At 38.9% G+C, this 24,105-nt stretch overlaps 1 protein-coding gene across 1 annotated transcript in view; it reads right to left on the bottom strand.

Annotated features, from left to right (window-relative positions):
* The window catches only part of LOC126092792 (neural-cadherin-like), a 329,734-nt gene that overhangs the window by 49,535 nt on the left and 256,094 nt on the right, over window positions 1–24,105 (bottom strand). The window contains exon 23 of the mRNA XM_049908520.1: window positions 4,301–4,539. Within this exon, the coding sequence (XP_049764477.1) occupies window positions 4,301–4,539 (239 nt within the window). The remainder of the gene's footprint in view (window positions 1–4,300; window positions 4,540–24,105) is intronic.

The following is a 24,105-nucleotide window of genomic DNA, read 5'->3' as shown; positions in this document are numbered from 1 at the left end:
ACATTCAGCTCCCAAATTTTGGTAGCTGTTAGATAGCTAATATGGTATTTATGTCATTACTCACTATGTTCCATGAGCTCTTTCTGACAGTATCTGAGAATGGAGAGGAATCAAACGATGCACAAAATCCAGTTCCGTAGATTAGCTTAGACAGGTTTAACATTTCTTATGGAAATGGAAATGCCATGTGGCAAGGGCCTCCCATCAGGTGGACCATTCGCCTGCTGCAAGTCTTTCGAGTTGATGCCATGTCAGCAACTTGGGTGTCGATGGGGATGAAATAACAATGATAAGGACAACACAACACCCAGTCCCTGAGTGGAGAAAATCTCTGACCCAGCCAGGAATTGAACCCAGGCCATTAGGTATGACATTTTGTTGCACTTGACCACTCAGCTACCAGGGGTGGACAGCATTTCGTATTCTTATTCATCAGTCTTCTGACTTGTCTGATGCAATGCATAGCTTAGTCGTGTATATTGGGGAGCACTAAAACGAGCTGTGAGGAGTGCTTTGAGCATAAACATCACACAGAGTCATGGCAACCCACCAATTTGGCCATTACAGAGCACTTTTGTTTTTGGTCATGTCATGAACTATGGAAAAAACCAAGATACTATGACAGCCTTCTTCTTTCTGGGACTTGCTTAAAAAGTGGTAGAAATCTAACTTTAGCAAAACCTTATAAATAGAGAGAGCAAATTCTATGTTAGCTAGGAATGGGATCTTGTTTTTGCATATTGAGGGAAGTGGGATATGAACTCAGTAATGGAACAGCAGGTATTGCTGTTCTCTAGATCATGGCTCTATTTTTCCATCATGCCATCCACCACATGTGGGTCAGGGTACAAGAATATAAATGGCTGTCCAATGTACGAGTCCATCATTTCTCAGTAGCTACCTGAAGATGGTAGCAAGTCTCTTTGTGTATAATCAATAATTAAACCTGGCAAACTACCAAAGCAAAATTTAAATTATAGAAAATAGCATAATCAAAGTAGAGGAACCTAGTGTATTACTTTTAACCTGCATCAATAAATTGTTAAAATTGAAGGTTGGTGATAGCCTTTCTACACACAGACTTCCTTTTCTTTGCAGTAGGTGTTTTTTCATTGAATTAATCAATTTCTGCAGAGATAATACAGCCACTTTAATGATGAAAGCTGCATTTTTACTAAAATTGAGAGGTACTTGACTATGACGGAAAATGTGACTCTGGCAGAATGTAAATAATTTATGAGAAAAGGTGATCGTCTACAAGCTAGCAAAGTTTCCAATCTTTTTAGCATGCCTGTTAATTACTCAACACTTCTACTAATTGGTACCTGTAAAATTGGTTATATTCTCTGTGTATAAGTTTCAAATTTTTAGAGTAAAAGCACACTGTTTCTCATTCCCTACATGGCAAAGTCATCTTTACTTGCAACCTCTGCTCTACTGGACTGGAAACTGTACATGGCTGCCAGACCAGATTACAAAAGTTCACATTTATTCATGTAACTTTCAAAATGTTGACTTACAAATGCATGGCAGGTCTCAGAGATGTGTTACACTTAAGTATTGCATTTGTACCAAAAGTGAACAATGTAAAGGAACAGATGATTAGCGATAAGATGCTGTAAACTTGATTTTCAAAGAAGATATACTGTAGACTGGGCAATATTACATTATAGTTAGCCAGCATTTAGTTGTTGAAGCAGTGTTGGAGGGACTGTTGTCAGATACACATATATTAATGGTTATCCAGAGTAAACTTACTATATATGGATGACATTAATACATCTGCTCTGTGACTAGCCACGAAAATTTGACATATAATGTCAGTAGCTTTTGCTGCAGGTCATTTCATAGAATTTTAGTTCAAAAGCTGGAAACAGTTGATGCAGAGGAAGGATGTAGAGAAATTAAGGGGTGACAGTTGTGAAAATTAAGTTAGAGAAGGTGGAAAGTGTTGGTGTATATGTAATACACAGATCAATTTTTTTAGAATTCTTACTGGTAGTGATGTGTAAATTGGCTGTAAACTGGAAGCAGAACCTTCCAACATAAAGAAATAGGTGTGAAACAAAATGAGACTAATCTAAAGTATCCTTTTTTTAAAATTTTTATTTACTATTATGGAAAGAGGCTAAATTGTAAAATAATCTGCTCTTTACTTAGAAAAGGTGTGTATTAATGAAATTTTATTATTCAATGTATACAAGAAAACAATATACCTGATTAAAAAAACATTGAATGGTTTAGTAATGCCACATGATAGTGAGAATTATCAGAAATGTGATAGGAAAATGCTGATAATCTGTTTATATCTTTCTTAAAGCTACTGGTGTGCATGTGTATTTTACAGGCACTTATAATGACTCACATAATTTTGAAAGAAGACAAATGCATTCTGGAAGAATGCAGCGATCAACCATGAATAATCTAAATTTATGGCTGATCAATTTTGACTATAGAACAACCATCACCAGTGCTGGAGGTAAAAGAAACAAATAAGATCCAAGAGTACACAAGAGTGTAATGCAGTAAAAATACAAATGAGAAAAATATATACAATACATCACCCAATGTGGTTACATCACAGATAGGCACAAAAAAAAAAAAAAAATTGTCAGAAATATAGCTTCAGCCAGTAAAGCCTTCATCAAAATTAGACAACAAACACACATATACACACTCATGCAAATGTAGCTCACACACACATGACTGCAGTCTCAGACAAATGAGCCCACACTGTGAGCAGCAGCACCAGTGCATGATGGGAATGATGGGAGTGAAGTCTGGGTGGGAGTATGAAGGAGGGTGGGATAGGGAGGGGGAAGGATAGTAGGGTACGGGTAGCAGACAGTGAAATTGGGAAGCATGTAGGGATGAGGTGGAAAGAGGGTAGGGCAGCTATGTGCATTCGGAAGGTTAGACGGTGGGCAGCGGTGAGGTGGGGAGGGGGGGGGGGGATAGCAGAAAAGGAGAGAAAGGAGAGAAGTAAAAAGACTGGGTGTGATGGAGGAATGAGGACTGTGTAGTGCTGGAATGGTAACTGAGAAGGGGGTGGATGGGAGAGGACAATGACTAACAAAGGTCGAGGTCAAGAGGGTTACAGGAATGTAGGATATATTGCAAGGAAAGTTCCCACCTGCACAATTAAGAAAAGCTGGTGTTGGTGGGAAGGACACATATGGCACAGGCTATGAAGCAGTCATTGAAATGAAGGATGTCATGTTTGAAAGCATGCTCAGCAACAGGGAGGACAACTTTTTCTTGGCAACAGTTTGTTGGTGGCCATTCATGTGAACAGACAGCTTGTTGGTTGTCATGCCCACATAGAATGAACCACTGTGGTCGCAGCTTAGCTTGTAGATCACATGACTGATTTTTCAGGTAGCCCTGCAATATATATTACATTCCCAGAGCCCTCTTGTCCTCAATCTCCATTAGTCATTGTCCTCTCTCATCCAGTCCCTTCTCTGTTACCATTCCAGCACTACGCAACCCTCATTCCTCCATCGCATCCAGTCTTTTTACATCTCTCCTTTTCCATCCCCCCCCCCCTCCCCAAACCTCACCACTTCCCATCGTCTAACCTCCTGACTGCACATAGCTGCCCTACCCTCTTTCCACCTCATCCCTGCACACTCCTCAACAGCATGTCACTTTCTGCCACGTCTACCCTACTCTCCCTCCCCCAGTCTCCACTTCCATCATGCCCATCATGCACTGGTGCTGGTGCTTACAGTGTGAGCTCAGTTGCCTGAGACTGCAGTCATGTGTGTGTGAGTTGCATGTGTGTGTGTGTGTGTGTGTGTGTGTGTGTGTGTGTGTGTGTGTGTGTGTGTGTGTATGTGTGTTTGTCATCTAATTTTGATGAAGACCTTAGTGGCTAAAAGCTACATTTGTGACAGTCTTTTTGTTGTGCCTATCTGCAACTCAGCATCTCTGCTATATCTTAAGTGGCATTTTTTCTTTTCACAATATTGTTACAGTCCATCCTGGACTTTTCCATTGTTTAAACTTGAAAGATAAGTCTGATGTGGCCACATTGGGTGGTGTATGATATACATTTTTGTAATTTGTATTTTAACTGCATTACAGGGTCTTGTATAGGCTTATATCATTAGTTTCTATTACCTCTAGCAAAGATGATGTGTGTTCTATAGTTGAAATTAGTCTGCAATAAATTCAGATTATTTGTAACTAATCACCGCATTCCTCATTTTGTATAGCCAATGGTGCTGCACATGGGAATTCCATGGATTACAACATAAATATTCAAAACATATATCACTTGTGCTATTGTTCTTACCAATTATAAAGATGACTACAGATGATAAGACCGTTAAAACCCAAGCATTAAGATCGCCAGTCTTTTTGCCTCCATTAAATTTGCAGTTTATGTCAGTTACTCCATCAGTGCATAAGCAGTCATAGTGAAACTCTGAATGGTGAGGCAGGCAATTTCCAGAACTAGTACAAGGTGTACTTAAACAGTTATTTCCAATGCAGTTCTTACTTTTTGTAGCCAAAACATGAACATCATTGCACCTGAATAGAATGATAAGCATGTTATTTGCATGAAATCAAACAGAAAACTCTTGATTTTGATACTTTATAACAATAGTTATGAAAGCTTTACAATTAATCAATGAAAATAGAAAAATAGTTCTCTTCAAGTTCAGTAACTCTCAAAAGGTCTATAATACAATGCAAAAATACTTAGTTGGTCTGACAAACAAACAATCTGCATATACAAATATTTTTTAGTTTACAGAGGATTAGTACTTGTTCCATAGATCATGAATATGAAACTTCCTAAGGATGTGGAACATGTCTGTTCAACAAAAGGCTTCTTTATGTGACATAATTCAATTTTTTTAATAATTACAAAATTACTAACTTATATCCAAAATTCCTCTGTTGAATAGGAGGAGTTGTCATTCAGACATTCTTTTAATTTATTTTTAAATGCTGGTTGGCTATCTGTCAGATATTTGATGATGTCTGGTAAGTGACCAAAGACTTTCACAGCAGCAAAATTGAACCTCTTTCTGTGCCAAAGCTACATTTAAGCCAGAATAGTGAAGACCAGCCGTTATCCTAGTGTTGTAGCTATGAATGTTGATATCACTTTTGCTTGGGGAAGGGTTATGAATAGCAAAATTTGTGTATATGTGAGGCTACTGTGAATATCCCTAGTTCCTTAAATAAGTGTCTGCAAGATGATCTCCGTTGGGCTCCAGCTATTATTCTGATTTTGTGCTTGTGCGCAGTGAAAAAGTTTTTCCTTAATGATGAATTACTCCAAAATATGATGCCATATGAAAGCAGTGAATGTAAATGGGCACAGTAATCTAATTTACTGATATGTTTAACACAAAAATTTTCAATAACACTAACAGCAAAGTAGTTTCTTCTTAGCTCTAGAGTAAACATGGTAGTGCTCTGCTTTGTTTGCTGCTGTCAACATTATGACAGGTACTATTTTACTCCTCTTCCTCCTCCTCCTCTTCCTCCTCCTCCTCCTACTACTATCATTATTGTTACTGATAGGTGCTATTTTACTACTACTACTATTACTGCTATTATTATTATTATTGTCATTATATTGTTATTAAATTAGAATGTAATTCTTGTGTTTCCTTTGGAGTTCTCTCACAGGAAAATTTTAAATTGTTTTTCCATTCAATAGGTTCCATTCCTGAGAAGTGACATATTGTATTGTACTATATTCTCTTCTGTTGTCTACAAAAGCAGCTCATCTATAAGACGTCTAACAAGTCAATTTCTATACCTAAGCAGGTAAAAATGATATGATAATTAATCACACAACTTGCATTTCTATACATATATGTTTAAATTACAAATTGGTCCCTTCCATATAATACACTTCACGCATTTAAATATTAATATAATACTCTGCCTAAATTTAAAAATTCGTTAATGGAATAAAAACATGGAGTATCTAAGTATGACTTGAAAGATTTATCCAAAAGCTTCAACCTCAGAATTTGCATTAACCCTTAACTTACGAAGTGGATTTTCTGTAACATATACCACGAGGAGGGGTCTCTGGGACCCCTATATTTAAGCCAAGATTTAAGGCAAAAATCATTTGAAATTCTTAATTTATGTGGTATAACATTTATTTTTACAATTATTTAAGTGTTGTTTAAATGCTTTTAGTTTATTTTATTGTGCTAAACAAAGCCTGCAGCTTTTTACTATTTATCACACAAAAGCACCTAATTTTTTGTGGTTCTTCTAAACAGTGCACATAAATAGACTATTAGAGTAATAGATTTTACATTCTAAAAATTATACAGTCTCTGTAGCAAAGAAATTTCCAAATAAAACTAAATTCTAGAGTTTAAATTTTACACATAAAAATTCCAGCCGATGAGTGCAAAAAGAAAGTCTGTCAAATTGACATTCATTGCTGCAAACTACATTTTTATCACCACTAAGAACACATTTGATTTTTACAGACACTTTAAGCATTTCATTGAAGAAACAGACAGATCCCTATCACAACTTTCGTGAAGTTCTTCCTGTGAATGATACTCTTGTTTCATAGCAGAACTTTGATCACTGGCTAATGTAAAATCATTGTATTTTTTGTTTATTTCTTGATCTACATCACTGACACCTTTCTTCATAGACTGACTAACAATTTCATCAGACTCAGGAAAGTTAAAAATGACACATTTGTGCCAAACAAATTTTGAGCTATACAGTACTGTACTGAAGGAAGCAGGTACATAGTTCATGAGCCATGGTCTAGGAGACTCGAACACCTACCAATAACATGTGTCAACAATAAACACAGAAGGCGATAATGCAACTGACAACAAAAAATTGTAGATTTGGCAATTTAAGGAGGGTAGAGGGAGTATAGAAGCATTCCACCACAACTGGCCTTGGAGAGCAAATTCAAAAATTTTTGCATAGTCTAAAAAACCACACCTTGTGAGTTAAGGATTAATGTTTTTGAGAAGTTTGTTATAAAGTTTCACCTCCATTTGGAAAGTATCTTTTAGGCATAGGGATGTGTTGATTTTGGTTAAATGTAAGTTTTTGTTTTTTATATTACGGTGATCATGATTATCACAGTACTTTTGCAATCTACTATCCTTGCCTACAGATTTTTATTTTCAAGAATGTGAGTTTCCATAATGCAGATGCATGGCAAAGGGGGAATACCAGATATCTTAAACAGTATTATACGGGATTCTGTAGGTTTTCATCCAAATATGATTTTGTATTTACATATCCTGTATGCTTACTTTTACTGTTATCAATTGGTTCATCACTGGCAGAAGTAAAAAGAATGTTCATGTGTTCGTTTAGAGCATTTTGAAATTTTAGTGAGACAGTTTCTTCACTGTTTTCATAAGCTGTTTATTCTGTGCCCAGATTTTGTTACTTCATCTTGGGTGACAGTACTGATGTACATTGACCTTCTACATGTTCTTATTTTATATTTATTGTATTGGGTATTCTTATTTATGTATGGTTTTGACATATTAACTGCAACATCTTTGGAAAAGTCCTTAATGTGTTAGTTACTTCTGTGGGGTCTGTAACTTCATTTTTTTAAATGCTTTTTTTGTTTTTTATACTGTAATATAGTGTAATTATAAAAAACAAAAAAAGCATTTAAAAAATGAAGTTACAGACTGTAATATAGTGTAATTGTTGTATACATGGAAGAACCCTGGAGACACTAAAAGGTATCAGATAGATTATATAATGGTAAGACAAAGATTTAGGAACCAGGTTTTAAATTGTAAGACATTTCCAGGGGCAGATGTGGACTCTGACCACAATCTATTGGTTATGACCTGTAGATTAAAACTGAAGAAACTGCAAAAAGGTGGGAACTTAAGGAGATGGGACCTGGATAAACTGAAAGAACCAGAGGTTGTACAGAGTTTCAGGGAGAGCATAAGGGAAAAATTGACAGGAATGGGGGAAAGAAATACAGTAGAAGAAGAATGGTTAGCTTTGAGGGAGGAAGTAGTGAAGGTAGCAGAGGATCAACTAGGCAAAAAGACGAGGGCTAGTAGAAATCCTTGGGTAACAGAAGAGATACTGAATTTAATTGATGAAAGGAGAAAATATAAAAATGCAGTAAATGAAGTAGGCAAAAAGGAATACAAACGTCTCAAAAATGAGATCGACAGGAAGTGCAAAATGGCTAAACAGGGATGGCTAGAGGACAAATGTAAGGATGTAGAGGCATATCTCACTAGGGGTAAGATAGATACTGCCTACAGGAAAATTAAAGAGACTTTTGGAGATAAGAGAACCACTTGTATGAACATCAAGAGCTCAGATGGAAACCCAGTTCTAAGCAAAGAAGGGAAAGCAGAAAGGTGGAAGGAGTATATAGAAGGTCTATACAAGGGCGATGCACTTGAGGACAATATTATGGAAATGGAAGAGGATGTAGATGAAGGTGAAATGGGAGATACGATACTGCGTGAAGAGTTTGACAGAGCACTGAAAGCCCTGAGTCGAAACAAGGCCCCCGGAGTAGACAACATTCCATTGGAACTACTGACGGCCTTGGGAGAACCAGTCCTGACAAAACTCTACCATCTGGTGAGCAAGATGTATGAAACAGGCGAAATACCCTCAGACTTCAAGAAGAATATAATAATTCCAATACCAAAGAAAGCAGGTGTTGACAGATGTGAAAATTACCGAACAATCAGTTTAATAAGCCACAGCTGCAAAATACTAACACGAATCCTTTACAGACGAATGGAAAAACTAGTAGAAGCCAAACTTGGGGAAGATCAGTTTGGATTCCGTAGAAATACTGGAACACGTGAGGCAATACTGACCTTACGACTTATCTTAGAAGAAAGATTAAGGAAAGGCAAACCTACGTTTCTAGCAATTGTAGACTTAGAGAAAGCTTTTGACAATGTTGACTGGAATACTCTCTTTCAAATTCTAAAGGTGGCAGGGGTAAAATACAGGGAGCGAAAGGCTATTTACAATTTGTACAGAAACCAGATGGCAGTTATAAGAGTCGAGGGACATGAAAGAGAAGCAGTGGTTGGGAAGGGAGTAAGACAGGGTTGTAGCCTCTCCCTGATGTTATTCAATCTGTATATTGAGCAAGCAGTAAAGGAAACAAAAGAAAAATTCGGGGTAGGTATTAAAATCCATGGAGAAGAAATAAAAACTTTGAGGTTCGCCGATGACATTGTAATTCTGTCAGAGACATCAAAGGACTTGGAAGAGCAGTTGAACAGAATGGACGGTGTCTTGAAGGGAGGATATAAGATGAACATCAACAAAAACAAAACGAGAATAATGGAATGTAGTCGAATTAAGTCGGGTGATGTTGAGGGTATTAGATTAGGAAATGAGACACTTAAAGTAGTAAAGGAGTTTTGCTATTTGGGGAGCAAAATAACTGATGATGGTCGAAGTAGAGAGGATATAAAATGTAGACTGGCAATGGCAAGGAAAGTGTTTCTGAAGAAGAGAAATTTGTTAACATCGAGTATAGATTTAAGTGTCAGGAAGTCATTTCTGAAAGTATTTGTATGGAGTGTAGCCTTGTATGGAAGTGAAACATGGATGGTAAATAGTTTGGACAAGAAGAGAATAGAAGCTTTCGAAATGTGGTGCTACAGAAGAATGCTGAAGATTAGATGGGTAGATCACATAACTAATGAGGAAGTATTGAATAGGATTGGGGAGAAGAGAAGTTTGTGGCACAACTTGACCAGAAGAAGGGATCGGTTGGTAGGACATGTTCTGAGGCATCAAGGGATCACCAATTTAGTATTGGAGGGCAGCGTGGAGGGTAAAAATCGTAGGGGGAGACCAAGAGATGAATACACTAAGCAGATTCAGAAGGATGTAGGTTGCAGTAGGTACTGGGAGATGAAGAAGCTTGCACAGGATAGAGTAGCATGGAGAGCTGCATCAAACCAGTCTCAGGACTGAAGACCACAACAACAACATAGTGTAATTCAGAATAAATATCATTCATGTTACACATTTTATGTAAGATGTTCTTCTCTTGGCAGAAAACATTTATTTTCCTTGTGATCCAACTATTTATTCTAAAACTTCCCCTAATGGTTACAATTTTCTGTGGAAGCCAGTCTGAAAGCAATAGCTTAATAATGGGTGTCCATAATTAAAATTCCAGTTTGAAAATGCTATAGAAAGAGAACCTACTCCTCAGAATGAAATCAAATTTAAGCAGCATATTATTGATGCAGGGGTAAATGTCATGGAACAAACAAATATTTGAGCAATAGATAGTGCTCTGAGCATCAGAATGTCCACATCAACAGACACATGACACATGGTTGTCCCTCAGTTTTCATCTGAGACACCCAACAGAAACATCTACATTAAGGATCACATTTTACTGGTAAAGCTTTTTTACTGGACCAATGACTGTGCACCAGCAGCCCTGCAGAAGTTCTGGACACTCAAGGTTATGAAAAAAGGCACTGATCTGATGTCTGCTAAAGATCTAGAGAAAAAGGTTATAAAATTTAAAAATACAGGTTCTTTCAAAGTTAATTGGGGCAGAGGGATGAAAACAGTTGATCCGACATCTGCCGTAGATCTGCCCACAGCACTGCAGGAGGGGTCAATTGGTGGTGTGCAAAATGCAATGCAAGGGGAACTGCCCTAACACTGGAAATGCCTGCAAGCAAGGTGCATAAAATCCTACAAAACATCCTACACTGTTGTTGATATAAAATTAGCAATGTCCAGGAGTTGATTTCTACTGACTAGCCAGCAAGACAAGTGTTCACTCTGGAATTTATTGTTTGCATGGAGTGGACAATGAATGACCATGGAATATTCTGTGGACAGATGAAGAAGCTCAGTTCCATATCCAAGGATTTATCAATAAGCAGAATTGCAGAATATGGAAGATGGAAAAACTGCACACACATCAACTGGTACCAATTTAGTCTGTAAAGGTGACTGTATGGCGTGTGTTGATGGGATTTTTTATTGTTATGGTAACCTACTGCTCCCACACCATCCACACAACTGTTTCCACCCCAACAGTTTCCATCCCCTCATTGAATCAGACGATATGTAAAGTGGTTCGCGTAAATTGCACATCCATTAACGAGATTGTTAAAGAAAGGGGTTAAGTTTGAATGGACAGCACAGTGTCAGGAGGCATTCTAGAAGCTCAAACAGATACTAACATCAGACCCAGTATTGATACTTCCTGATTTCGAACAACAGTTCATACTATCTTCTGATGCTAGTAATATTGCTGTAGGTTGTATTCTTTTTTAGGGGGTTAATGGACAGGAACATCCAGTGGCTTATGCTTCCAGGCAACTGAATAAGGCAGAGAAGAATTATTCAACTACAGAGAAAGAAATGTTAGCAGTGATTTACGGTATCTCGTATTTTCACTGTTATTTATATGGGTGTAAGTTCAAGATGATTACAGATCATGCAGCATCGAAGTGGTTGTTGGGGTTGAAAGATCCTTCAAGTCGTTTAACGAGATGGGCACTGAAACTAAGTGAATTTGACTATGAGGTAATTCACAAACTAGGGGTAAAACATATGAATGCAGATGCGCTTAGTAGAAAAATAGCATCTGTACAAGTTGTGGGCATAAGTGAGAAGGAGTGGATAAAGGCGCAAGCCATGGACAGAGAGTGACAATTGTTCCAAATGCAACCACAGTTTGAAATGCAGGATGGGTTGCTTTGCAGGAAGAGGAAGTGCGGACTACTTGTCGTAGTACTGGAGTCGCTGAGGGAAGAAGTGTTGAAACAAGTGCATGACCATGTATTGTCGGGTCATGGTGGTAAAAGAACGACTGATAGACGGGTAGCTGAAAGGTTTTGGTGGAAGACATGTCGCAATAATGTAGAGCAGTATGTGCAAAATTGTATACCGTGTGCGCAGAGAGAAGATGTAAATCATTAGAAAATTCAGTTACAGAGACTACATGAAGCGGATCGTCCATTCGCATTCATTGGATTAGACGTAATCGGAGCATTTAACAAGACCCAAGCAGGTAATCGATACGTATTAACAATATTAGATCATTTTTCCCGATACCTGGTAATGGTAGCTAATCCAGATCAGAAGGCAAGCACTGTTGCGCAAGCCTTAGTAAATAACTGGTTGCTGAAGTATGGTGTGCCTGATACTATAATTACAGATCAGGGTAGTAACTTTATGTCGGAGCTGATAAAGAAGTTATGCCATTTATTGAAAATTAAGAAATTGCGGACAAGCCCATTTCATCCTCAGTCGAATGGACGAACAGAACGGGTTCATAGGACGTTAGTTAAGATGATTAGTCATTGCGTAAATTCAGAACACACAGATTGGGACATGTATTTAAGTCTGTTGACAAGCACATATAACACGAAAGTTCATACAGGAACTCTCCGTATGAGGTAATTTATGATCGGAAAATGCCATCACCATTTGATGTGCTCAAACCTCAGGTAGGTTTGCAGGATGAGTCAGTGAAGAATTTCGCCAAGAAATTGAGAGAGATTTGGCAAAGAGTACGGTGTGCTAATACTGAAGCTTTGGAGAAACAAGAGAGTATTGGGCAAAGAACAGGTAAACTGCCGCATTATAGAATTGGTCAATGGGTATTGTTGGCTAATCCTTATGTTCTGAAGGGTAAAACGAAGAAGTGTTTGACGAAATATTCTGGACCGTATCAGGGAAATGAAATAGTGCCTCCAGTGAACGTGAAGTTGCAGTTACCAACCAAGTCATCAGTAGTTCATGTGAGTAGGATTAAGCCATTTAAGGGCGCAGTGGATGCGTTACCACAGATTCCTCCAGTAGTAACAAAGGGTGTGAGGGTACCGAAGCTAAAAGAACAGCAGAGGAACATTCCTTATGCACTTAGGTCTAGGGATAAGTAGATTAAGTATCCTTGGGGAGGAACATGTATTTATTGTTATTAGGTAATAGGGTACGTGTCGTTTTTACTTGTAATTTGTGTGTTATAGACGTGGTAAGGAAGGGAGCGATTGACATGACTTCCTTTTCCTTCAGGTGCCGTGCCAGGATGTGGCCTGGGAAACTTTTCATCAGTCTGGTACTGCTACACTGTTGCAGAGGAGTGGTGGTGCAGGTGCAACCACTAGATAAGGGAATTTCGTTTGCAAGACAATTAGATGTGATAATGTCTATAGAAGATCTGACAGACTGTTTCAGGGGAAGTGCTTTTATTTGTCCAGCAAAGGAGGTGGCAACCCACAATCATTGGTGTGAGATGCAGTTGTTCTTGGGGAATATGGGAACCTTAGAATGTGAAAAGAAGGTGTTACTTCTGAGACCGAAATTTTAGAAAGTTGGGGAACATTGGATTTACTCTGTGTTCGAACTAGAGACTGTAGTTGCCACTTGTTACAGAAATGGTAGATTGACAGATATATCAAAGCTTGAATTGCAGGGCAGTGGGTTATTGATTAATGGCACTGGATGTGAAATAGTGGGGAAGCATTTTCACCTACCAGCTATTTTCACAGGTACAACAATGATTAACGTGACACAGCCTATCTTGTATTATCCAGACAAACCACCACACATATTGCCTCGCCAGAACCTTATGTTTATTAACAAGTCCTTGGATCCCACATTGCTACAATCTTTAGATAGCCTGATTATCTCAGAAAAAGAGCAGATCTCAGTTAATCAACTACTGCAGCACGTGCAGCAATATCGGGAGAAACATAAGCAAAACACAATTATATTTGGTGTGTCAACGACCAGCATAATCTTAGTTCTAGTGTTTATTTGTGCAGCTTACTTTTGTATACGGAAAAAGATGTCTTGTTCTGAAATAACAACCGTACATCAAATACCGATGGGATGGATCAGGAATAGTGGAACGTAATATAAATAAATAACCAATTATAAGATTGGAATCAGTATTAAGTGTAAATAGATTATTAGTGGATAAGAAAAGTTTGACAGTGTTGAAGGAGTAGCTGTAAGACACCTGTAGAGTATAAGGAAGTATGGCGTGCACAACCAGTAAGTCCAGAATTGTAAAATTCGGGATGAATTTTCTTAAAGGAGGGGGATGTGTAGTGTCGCGGAATAGTAAAGAGTTGGAAACATGGAATATTGTCAAAGTTTCGTTGCCTATGGTGAGAGTCAGAGGCAGTATGTTGGCCAAGAAGTAAGAGGATTGCACATATATCGGAATGTGTCGTCATGCAGGGGCAATGGCCTGGTTACACACAACAGGCGAGAGAGAATTGCTTAGCACGCGGGTTTGTGTTAGACGGAGACTTTCGTAGAGTGCAAGACAGAGGTATAGCATCAGCTGTACTGCATTTCACAACTTTGCGTAAGTCTGCCGCAACAACACCTAACTCTGTTGCAAGAACACCTAAGGGGTGAGTACGAGAGATGAATCAACAGTATAAGTGGAACTAATGCGTTCATTACAAATGAGTATGACGTCAGGACGTCGCTCGTGCTTCCTTTAAATACGCCAACTTTGATAGCAACAAGGCACTCGCAGTTAGACTTGCAGTTAGACATGTACTGGGTCACTGTGTAGCGCTCAGCTTGGTGATCGACATGTTAATCTTCATTAAGGAGATGTTGCAGTAAGGGCGGCCCATCCAGCAGCAGACATGAGGGGACAGTACCAGCTCTGGTCCTCTCTGCTGCCGCTGTCAATCATCAACCCAGGATTAGCAGACATCACGGCAGACTCGCTCGCCACCAATGCTGACCACATCAGTGAGCCGTCGTCGAGATCGTGCAGGGCCTAGGCCCTGTACATCTGCCATCACAACCGGGTGAGCCGACAACGCTGGGGGACTGCAGTCCATTCCAGCCATCCACCGCGGACGAGCCACCAGGAGGAGCAGGGAAGAAGACAGGGTGGGGTAGAGTACACTCCGCACTACGAGAACGCCTCTCGTGCTGACAGCGCCAGGACTCCAACCCGGAGCCTCTTGCTGTCCACCTCCGAGGCGGCCGGCCAGCCGGACGCCGCCAGCCACGCGCAGCCGAAGTATGAAGTAAGGACATTCCTCCACTATATCACAGCACGCAGCACTGTGCTAGCAAGACTGTGTGGCCTGGAGCTGGTGTCATCGCTACGAGTCAGCGAGGACTCAGGGAGGTCGTTGATATCACCAAGCCACATTGTACTCGGCAGGAATAAAGGTGTTATGAATTAATAATGTTTCTTTGGCATTTCTGACGCGTCCACAGTCATTTCCTGGCATCCTGACAACTGGAGAGGTCACCACTCGGCCATCCAGTCCACCGTAGGCAACCGGGACCACCGGGGCGCCTAAAGTTCTAAGTTCTAGGGGACTGATGACGTCCAATGTTAAGTCCCATAGTGCTCAGAGACATTTGAACTATTTGAACTGCACCTCGCAATCTCATCCAAGAAGCACCACTACACAGAGCTCTTTTCTCACCCACCATACTCTACTATCCCTCCCCCTTTCCCACCCCATTCCAGATTGCTATTCACACAACAGTTGCCTTCCAGTTGGAGCTGCTGGTGGTTGTAGTCATGTGTGAGTGAGGTGTGCTTGCTTGTATGAAAGTGTGTGTGTTTTCTTTGCTGATGAAGGCTTTGGCCAAAAGCTATAGTGTTAACAGTCTTTCGACTGTGCCTGTCTGCAACTCAGTGGATCACCTTTACGGTGAGTAGCAATCAGTTCTTTTCATGGTTTATTCACTCACTTAAACAAAACACTATGTGGGCATGACCTTGTACATTTGACAGTTCTTAGATGGAAATTTGATTTTTTGAGTTCCCCACCTCCGAGGGCAACTATTTAAGAGGTGCAGATTCAAAAGTTTTAAAAGCAGTTGAGTAAGAGTAGCTATATGGAGAAAATATAACTATAACAAAGTAAGAGTGAATACATCATGTACAGAAGCAAATGGGTACAAGACTGTGATGACCGGAAACTGCATGGCAGGCAAAGAAGTTGGAAGATGACAGAGGATCCAATGGTAAGAACAGACTCACAGAATCTGTCACAGATTGAATTCAAAGTTACTATGGCATGGCCATCAGGCAAAATGTTAGAAGTGTAGAAGATATGAAAAAAGCTGTATGAGCAGTTTTGTTTCACATCTCTTCAACAGATCATAAACCCATTCATGGCCTGTGCCCTCCATAAAGTGATTCATGGTGCAAATGCAACAGAGCACAACAAAATGGCAAGAAATTTATTTGCAAACCAGCTATTCCTTAAACAGGAGGTTTTCAAAGGAACTTTGAAAGAATTGTCAGTTGTAAGTCTGTTGAAGAAATGTCTTCATGAGTGCATCCACAACATAAAATGGGCCAGAATGTCAAGACAGTGTTAATAACAATTAGTACACTGCATTCTGGTGTCTCTGATGCATTGACAATGTTCAGAAAAGGAAATGTTGCAAGGTGTGACTACCATACTACAAACTCTTGGTCATTTCACAATGAAACTAATATTGTATTTAAACAATGGAAAACCCAGGACGAAATTCTGTTGTGCCTATCTGTGACTCAGCATCTCTCCAATATGGTGGGTGGTAACTATTCTTTTCATAACACTGTTAATGTTAAATTTAAATAAAGAAACCCTTATTGTAGGAGAGAAAGTTATTAGAGACCTTGAAACATGGGCAAGACAATGCAGGCAAGCAGGGAAAAGGATACTGCAAAGTGATACGATAGAGGGTGCAGACAACCCATCATATGGAACTGGGATGCATTGACAACTTTAATGGCTGTTACTCATAAGCTGTATTTCTTAAGAATAAAGTGTACTTTGTCTCAGGTTCTACTTGCCAGAATTTGTTCAAAATTATGGGGTATACTCATTGGAGTATTATGCATATTATACACAGGCATTTTCTTATTTTGTAAATCTCAAGGACCTTAGAGCGTTACATACATAGAAAAGTGTAACACTATTTTACTTTTATGCTCACTTTTTACAAAAATAATTATTATCTTCAAACTAATCAATATATTTAGAAATACCTCTTTTAGAGTAGTTAGAAATATATAACCTACCAGCCATATTTTTTCCAAATTTTTATTCCCAATAGTTTCTGAGAAAAGATATCTTTTATATGTATAAATTTTAAGTTGTTTAAGATAGAGATTTTCCAACCAGTCTGAGCCCCTTAATTATGAACACACTGCATACCAATGCAAGTGTCCATTTTTTCATTTAGATCATTAAGTTTATAAGACTGTGGCCATTTTTCTTTGTTTAGTTAGCTGTTGAAGTAGTTTATGTTATCCTCAATGTTGCATCTACACAGTTCTTAAATACATGTATTAACAACAGGCCTAATGCTTTTTACTCCAAAACTTCATGTTTGATCTATATGGTCAGTAAAGACTGCATCAGAATTTTTTAATGAAGTGCTGTATAAACTCTGCTTGACTAGAAACAGATTTAGAGCTGTTTCACAAGATTTTGTTACTCAGGTAACAGTACTTAGTTCAACATGTAAACTGTAGGAGGTAGAAAGATTCAAAAGGGCTTCCAAATCACATCACATTTCATTTACTTTATTTAGCAGTGATTCCAATTCATGCAACATAAGTTAAAGATGATGATCAGTATACTTGAGCAATAACTAAATATAAATTACTATCTGCCCCGCTAGCTATTATTTCTGTAATAGTGGGAAGACAAACTGAAATTAATTAGTTTTGTATGTTAAATTAATTCAGTGTTAAGCCAGCTCTCTGAGCTACATATTACTGAGATAACTTTTAGCACATCTGTTAGCAATGCATTTATTTTGTGAAACTTATTATGCAAGGCTTTTACATTATGGTGCTCAGCTTTGAGACTGGATTCATTCATTACATGGTAGTCGTGTGCCATATATACAGTACTGCATATCTCTAGTTCAAATTCATGTGACCAGTAATGTTGCTTTTCCTTTCTTGCTCCTGTTCACTTACAAGTCCGCAGCTGTTTCCATGCTCTTGCTTTGTTTTGGCACTTCCACTATATTACAGTCCCTTTTTACTCATCTGTCCGTTAATGACTGCCATGTTACTGGTTTTGTAGGTTTGAAATTCTGCTCACCAAGTGAATTACTGTTTCTTCCCTTTTGCTTGTTTCTGAACACATACTAATCCACAAACGTTTGTTCATTCTTCTTTGATTCTTTCACTTCAGGACATTTGTTTTTCACCCATTTGTCTGTTTATGTTGGTTTATTACTGTACTAGGCTTTTTTATTTTCATGTTATGTGTGAAAGTGGCAAACCTATTAGAAACGTGAATCTTTCCTCATCTGTTAGACATAGACTATAGGCTGTAGATGTGTTTCCTTCCAGTTGTTTGATTTTGAAATTTGCAGACGATATCTTCCTACAAACATATGCAGCAGTATTGATTTTTTTTATATCATCAAAGACCTGATTTGTTTTCATTCAGGTCTTGTGTGCTAAGTCTCAGAGTTACTGAGTGAATTATTACATTCAATATGTGTGTTATATGTATTCAAGAGATTCCTTTGTGTTTCTCTCAAAGTTTTTCTAAGACTTAACGGTATCATTTGAACTATCAATAACTATTAATGTAGTGTTCATTGAGATATTTTTAGTTAATTTGTTCATGTTTCAAAAAGTTTCTTGAATGTTGCTTTGCAACCTATCATTTTATGTACTAATTTGCCACAGTTTCTTCATCACAATAAGAACTGTGTCCCATTGATCATTTGTTTGTTACAAATGAACTACCACTTTTGTTTTCCACAATTCAGTGAATGATTTTGTTTAGAATCATCACACAAATTATTTAGCACTTCAAATACATTGTGTCTGGCAACTTGTTTGCTAGTTTACTTACTGGTTATTATATGAAGCCTAAAAGTACATATCATTACAACCATGTCATAACTCAATTATTCCACTCCAGCTGGTCAAAGTGAGTTACTTGTTCTTCTGAATTCCTTATTTTTTGCAATACAACGTTTTCTTCTTTTAGCACTTTTATAATATGAGAGGGTACCCAAGAGAAACTGGAATTATTTTTTAAAAGCTGTATATTTTCAAACTGTTAACAAAATAACCTTATCCTCTTATTATAACTAATACATTTGTCCCACTGGTGCTTCCACTGTTGAAAACATTTTTTGTAGTCATCTTTAGAAATGGATGACAGCTCTTACCTTTTTTTTCTCGACTTCTTCAGTGTTGTCAAATTGGTGTCCTTTCATGCCTCTTTTGTGCATGGAAATAAGAAAAAGTCACATAGATCCAGATCAGGCAGGTAAGGTGTGTGTGGGGCAGCAGAACAATGCCATTTTTAGCCAAAAACTGTCTAACATAAATGGTTATGTGTACAGGTACATTGTCATAGTGGAAAAACCAGTCTCCTGTCTACCACAAATCAGGTCTTTTTGGACGAACTCTGCTGTGCGACCTTAAAACTTTCAAATTAATGGTTTGATTAACAGTCTGACTTTGGAAAACAAACTCTGAAAGCACTATGACATTGACATCATAAATCAAATTAGCTTTGTTTTCATGTTTGATTTGATTTGAGAACATTTTTTTGGATGGCAGTACAATGATGTCTTCCATTGGCTTAACTGTTTCTGGGTCATAACCACAGCATCATGACTCATCACCAATGATGACCTTTGAAAGAAAATCTGGATCAGTTTCAAGCTGTTGTTTCAAAGCACAATACGTTTCAACTCGACGTTCCTTTTGATTGTTAGTCAGAACTCGAGGAGCAAACTTGGCAGTAACCCTTTTCATACTCAAATCTTCCATTAAAATTTGCTGAACGGAGCTCCAAGATAACCCACTAATCACTGACAGTTGATCAATGGTCTGTCACTGATCTGGGAGCATAAGCTCTCGAATTTTTTCAATATTTTCTGTGTTTCAGGCAGTTGATGGACTTCTAGAATGAAGTTTGTCATCAATCACTATGTCGCCATTTTTAAATTGAGCAAACCACTCATAAACTTGAGTTTTTCCCATAGTGTCATCTTTGTGATCTGTTTTCAACACTAAAATAGTTACAGCAGCACTTTTACTGAGTAGAAAACAAAGTTTCACAGCTGCATGTAGATCATTTAAAATTGACATAATAAAAAATGAAAGAAGAACAAAACAGCAATAGCAAAAACAATCACTGCAGGTGAACAGAACAAGCCAGGTTGACAACACAGGTGGCAATGAACAAGCAGTGAGTTGCGCTGTACACACCCTCTCACGTATATTACATGTAATGTGTGTGTGTGTGTGTGTGTGTGTGTGTGTGTGCGCGTGTGTGTGTGTGGAGGAATAACATTTTGACACTCATCACCTTGATGCACAAAGTGCTGATAATTCAAGATCAACCAGAAAAAGCAGTGCTGCTGATGACAACAGTAACAAATTATCTGTCATTGTGCAGTAAAGATCAGTAGCAGCAAGAACCTCAGAAACAGCAACAGTTCCTACAGCACAGGACATAACAAAGTTTTTTGCTTCCAGTATTTTTGAAATTGTTGTTAGTCATAGAAGCTGTTATTAGCAATAGAAATAGGATTTAAATATTAATGAATGTAGACACTTTCAGGTAAGATACTGAAAATTGGGTACTAAATAGAATTATTTTGGAAGCTTAATACATAGGGCGAAGCAGAGCTCCACTGACAAAATTTTCGAGGTGGCAGTGTAGACCAAAAGAAAAAAGGTCTAGTAAACAGAGACCCTAAAATGCACATTCTGTAGCTGTGAACACTTATTCCCCTTTGATACAGTGGAACACTTCTCTACTACTACTTTCCAAATTTGATCGGTCGTAGTATAGATCAAAACATGAAAAAAGTCCAGTAAACATGGGCTCTAAAGTACATATCTTAAGAACTATGATTATTTGTTCATCTTCACTACCATGAAATATGTTCCTTCCACTGAAGAGCTTATAGCTCTTAAAGTGTGCATTTTAGAGCCCATACTTACTGGACATTTTTTCTTGTTTTTCTCCACACAATTCATAATGTTATAGTCAGGACTGAGCCACGATAGTGGACAGCCACATGTATAGAATCCATGTTCAGCATTCTATGATGAATGTTCCATGAGGGTCAGCACTAAGGCACAGTTCATTTACATTAAGTTGTATAAAGTTCATGTTTTGCATTCATTGAGCAAGCTTCCTGCAATTGTCTGCCACTTCTTGAAGACTTTGTAAATTACTGACCAATTTTGTGATAATGATAGAATTTCTTATTTGAAAGGATTTTTTTTCTGTGATAACAAATGTGCTCTACTTGAAAATTAACTTTGATAGTGTCCACTTGATTATAATAGTTTAAGCACCAAGCAGTTCAGACACCGAGCCAACAGAATGCCCATGCCCCTTTAGTGGTAGCAACTCTGTAGCAGTTGTATGATGCACAGTAATTTAGCTTAGTTTCTTCCCCCCTCTATACACTTCTGTGAAGAAGTGAACTATACCTATGAATTTTACAGTTTAGACTAGTGTTTACCAAATTACTCAAAGTTTTTATTTTTGTGTAAATTTTAGTGTAAATCATTAAGTGAGGCAGCTTCCTCATATAGTTTTTCCACTGCCAGAAGTGCCACATCACACATCATGTGACTCGGTTTGAATCAGGTGACCATTGACTACAGGGCTCCAACAGTCAGTGCAGCAGCAGATGCTGGGACACTCCTGTAGCAGTAGCAGTTGTAGCTATTGTCTGACGCACAGTCATTCACATTCTGCTCCCCCCCCCCCCCCCCCCCCCATCTCTCCTCCACCCTCCTTCCATATACTACTGCAAAGAAGTGAGCTATACCTGTGTATTTTACTGTGTAGACTAGTGTTCATCACATTACTCTAAGCTTTTGTTTCTGCATAAATCTTAGTGCATATCCTCGTGTCAGGTGGCTTCCTTATGTAATTTTCTGCTGCCAGAAGTGCCACTTGACATGACTAAGTTTAACTCTCATGTGAGTACACTGTGTTTAGTTTAGATCAGTGCACTGGAGTTTGCATATTTATTTCCTGCAGTAGCTATTTTGTAAACAGAGTTCATAATAAAAAGTAACTATTGATACATCCATTACCAGTGGAGAAATTTATTTCTTTTAACAGCTTGCGGCCTCAGTCTGTAGTGAGAACTCTGCAGAGCAGATTTTAGTGTTTATTATTCCTGTTATAATTTGCATACATTTGAAACTCACTAGCATGATAGACAGGTAATTTTCTTGTTTTGCGGGTTGTTAGTGCTTTTTAAGTTACTCCTGACAGCTTTCTTTGTATTTTTTACATCTTATATCAAATTTTTTTACACAGTATGGTATGGCTAGGGGCTGTGCTTGTTGTGAGCAGGCATAAGGAGATTTGGCTGCTGTCTGCAAAATGCTGGAAGCTGCATTGGTCTCATTGACAGGCTTCTGGCTACTGCTTAAAACTGTGGCAACATCAGAGAGCAAGTGATGAGACCTGTAGCACCTTTGGGGCCATTGGAATCCTCAGATGACCTGGTTGTTACTGCACCTTCCAATATGAACATCAGACTGGTCTGTCCCCTCTTGAGACTGTGTGGCCAACAGTGGAGGGTTTGCACGTCACTGGGTAGAAGACAAAAGAAGGAAAGAACAACAAAGCTGGCTACTTATGCCTTAGCAGAAGATATGAGGTGCTACCCAGTATTGATAATACTCTCGAGTTAGCATGGGATGCTTCTCCTGTTGGGCTAGTGGCCGATTTTTCTGCCCATTCTGGATATGTGCAGAGGGCGGGTGTGCTAGTCATCGGGAGCTTCAATGTTAGGCAGGCAGTGAAGCCCCTCAGGGAAATAACATGGAGGCCAGGAAAGAATGCCAGTGTGTGGTCAGTATGTTTGATGAGGAGTCTTGTTCATGATGTGGATGAGGCCCTGTGGCTGGCCGGAAACGCGGCCCGCGACAACAAGAAGACACGCATCATCCCGCGCCACCTGCAGCTTGCCATCCGCAACGACGAGGAGCTCAACAAGCTCCTGTCAGGCGTCACCATCGCACAGGGTGGTGTCCTGCCCAACATCCAGGCTGTCCTGCTGCCGAGAAGAAGGCCTAAAGAGGCCAGGCAATCGGCACGCGGACCCACCGCCCAGCAGCGCTGCGTGCTCCCCTGCACGCAACGCGCTTTGCCGGCTCGGCTCGGCTCACAAGCTGAATGATGCCTGCTACTCATGTTCTGCACCATCCTTGACTCATTTCAGTGGATGGCTGACTTGCTGAAGGAAACTAGCACTGCAAGCAGGATGCAGGCTAAGCTGCTTCTCTGTAGCATTGTACCTGGAAGGTCTAAACCAGAGGCTCAGACAACTCTACAATGATATCAGATGGATCAGATGTGAATTTATTATCCTCCATTATTGGATACAGAATTTTAGGGTTCCAGGTCAGATGTGAACTGCATGTAGATACTAGGGCAGGGACACCAAAATGGAAAATGACAGAGAGAAGGTTGAAATGCTGAATTCAGTCTTCTGAAATTGTTTCACCACAGAATACTGTACCATGGTCCCTCCTTTCAGTCAGTACATGAACATCAAAATGGCAGCAATTGAGATAAAAGAACTTGGTCCCCTTCTAGCAGCAGTGTATTGTAGTTCATTCAATCAACAAAGGGTACCTAATGACTGGAAAAAAGTGCAAGTCATTCCCATTTTAAAGAAAATCTATAAGACAGATGTACATAATTATAGGCTTATATCACTGATGTCAGTTTGTTGCAGGAATTATGGAACATATTTTCTGGTCAAGAATCATGATGTTTGGGAATGAAAATTTCCTCTGTAAAAATCAACATGGATTCTGCAAACAGAGGTCTTGAAAAACTCAGTTCACTCTGTTATTCCATGAGATCCATAGCACTACAGACACTGGAACTCAGGTTGATGCCATATTTGTGCACTTTGGGAAGTCATCTGACACTGTCCTGGACTGCCAGTAAGTGAAAAACATATGAGCTTACCAAGTATCAGACAAAATTTATGATTGGGCTCAAGACTTCCTTGCAAACAGAAGTCAGTGTGTTGTTCTTAACACCTGAGCAGGTGCCTCGTTTTTCATAACACGTGTGGGGGTGCAGCTACTTTGTACATATGTGAAGAATA

The sequence above is a fragment of the Schistocerca cancellata genome, chromosome 7, assembly GCF_023864275.1.
Source record: "Schistocerca cancellata isolate TAMUIC-IGC-003103 chromosome 7, iqSchCanc2.1, whole genome shotgun sequence".
Lineage (NCBI taxonomy): Eukaryota > Metazoa > Arthropoda > Insecta > Orthoptera > Acrididae > Schistocerca > Schistocerca cancellata.
Note: the sequence above shows the minus strand (reverse complement) of the source record. Positions and strands in the feature narration are given on the sequence as shown.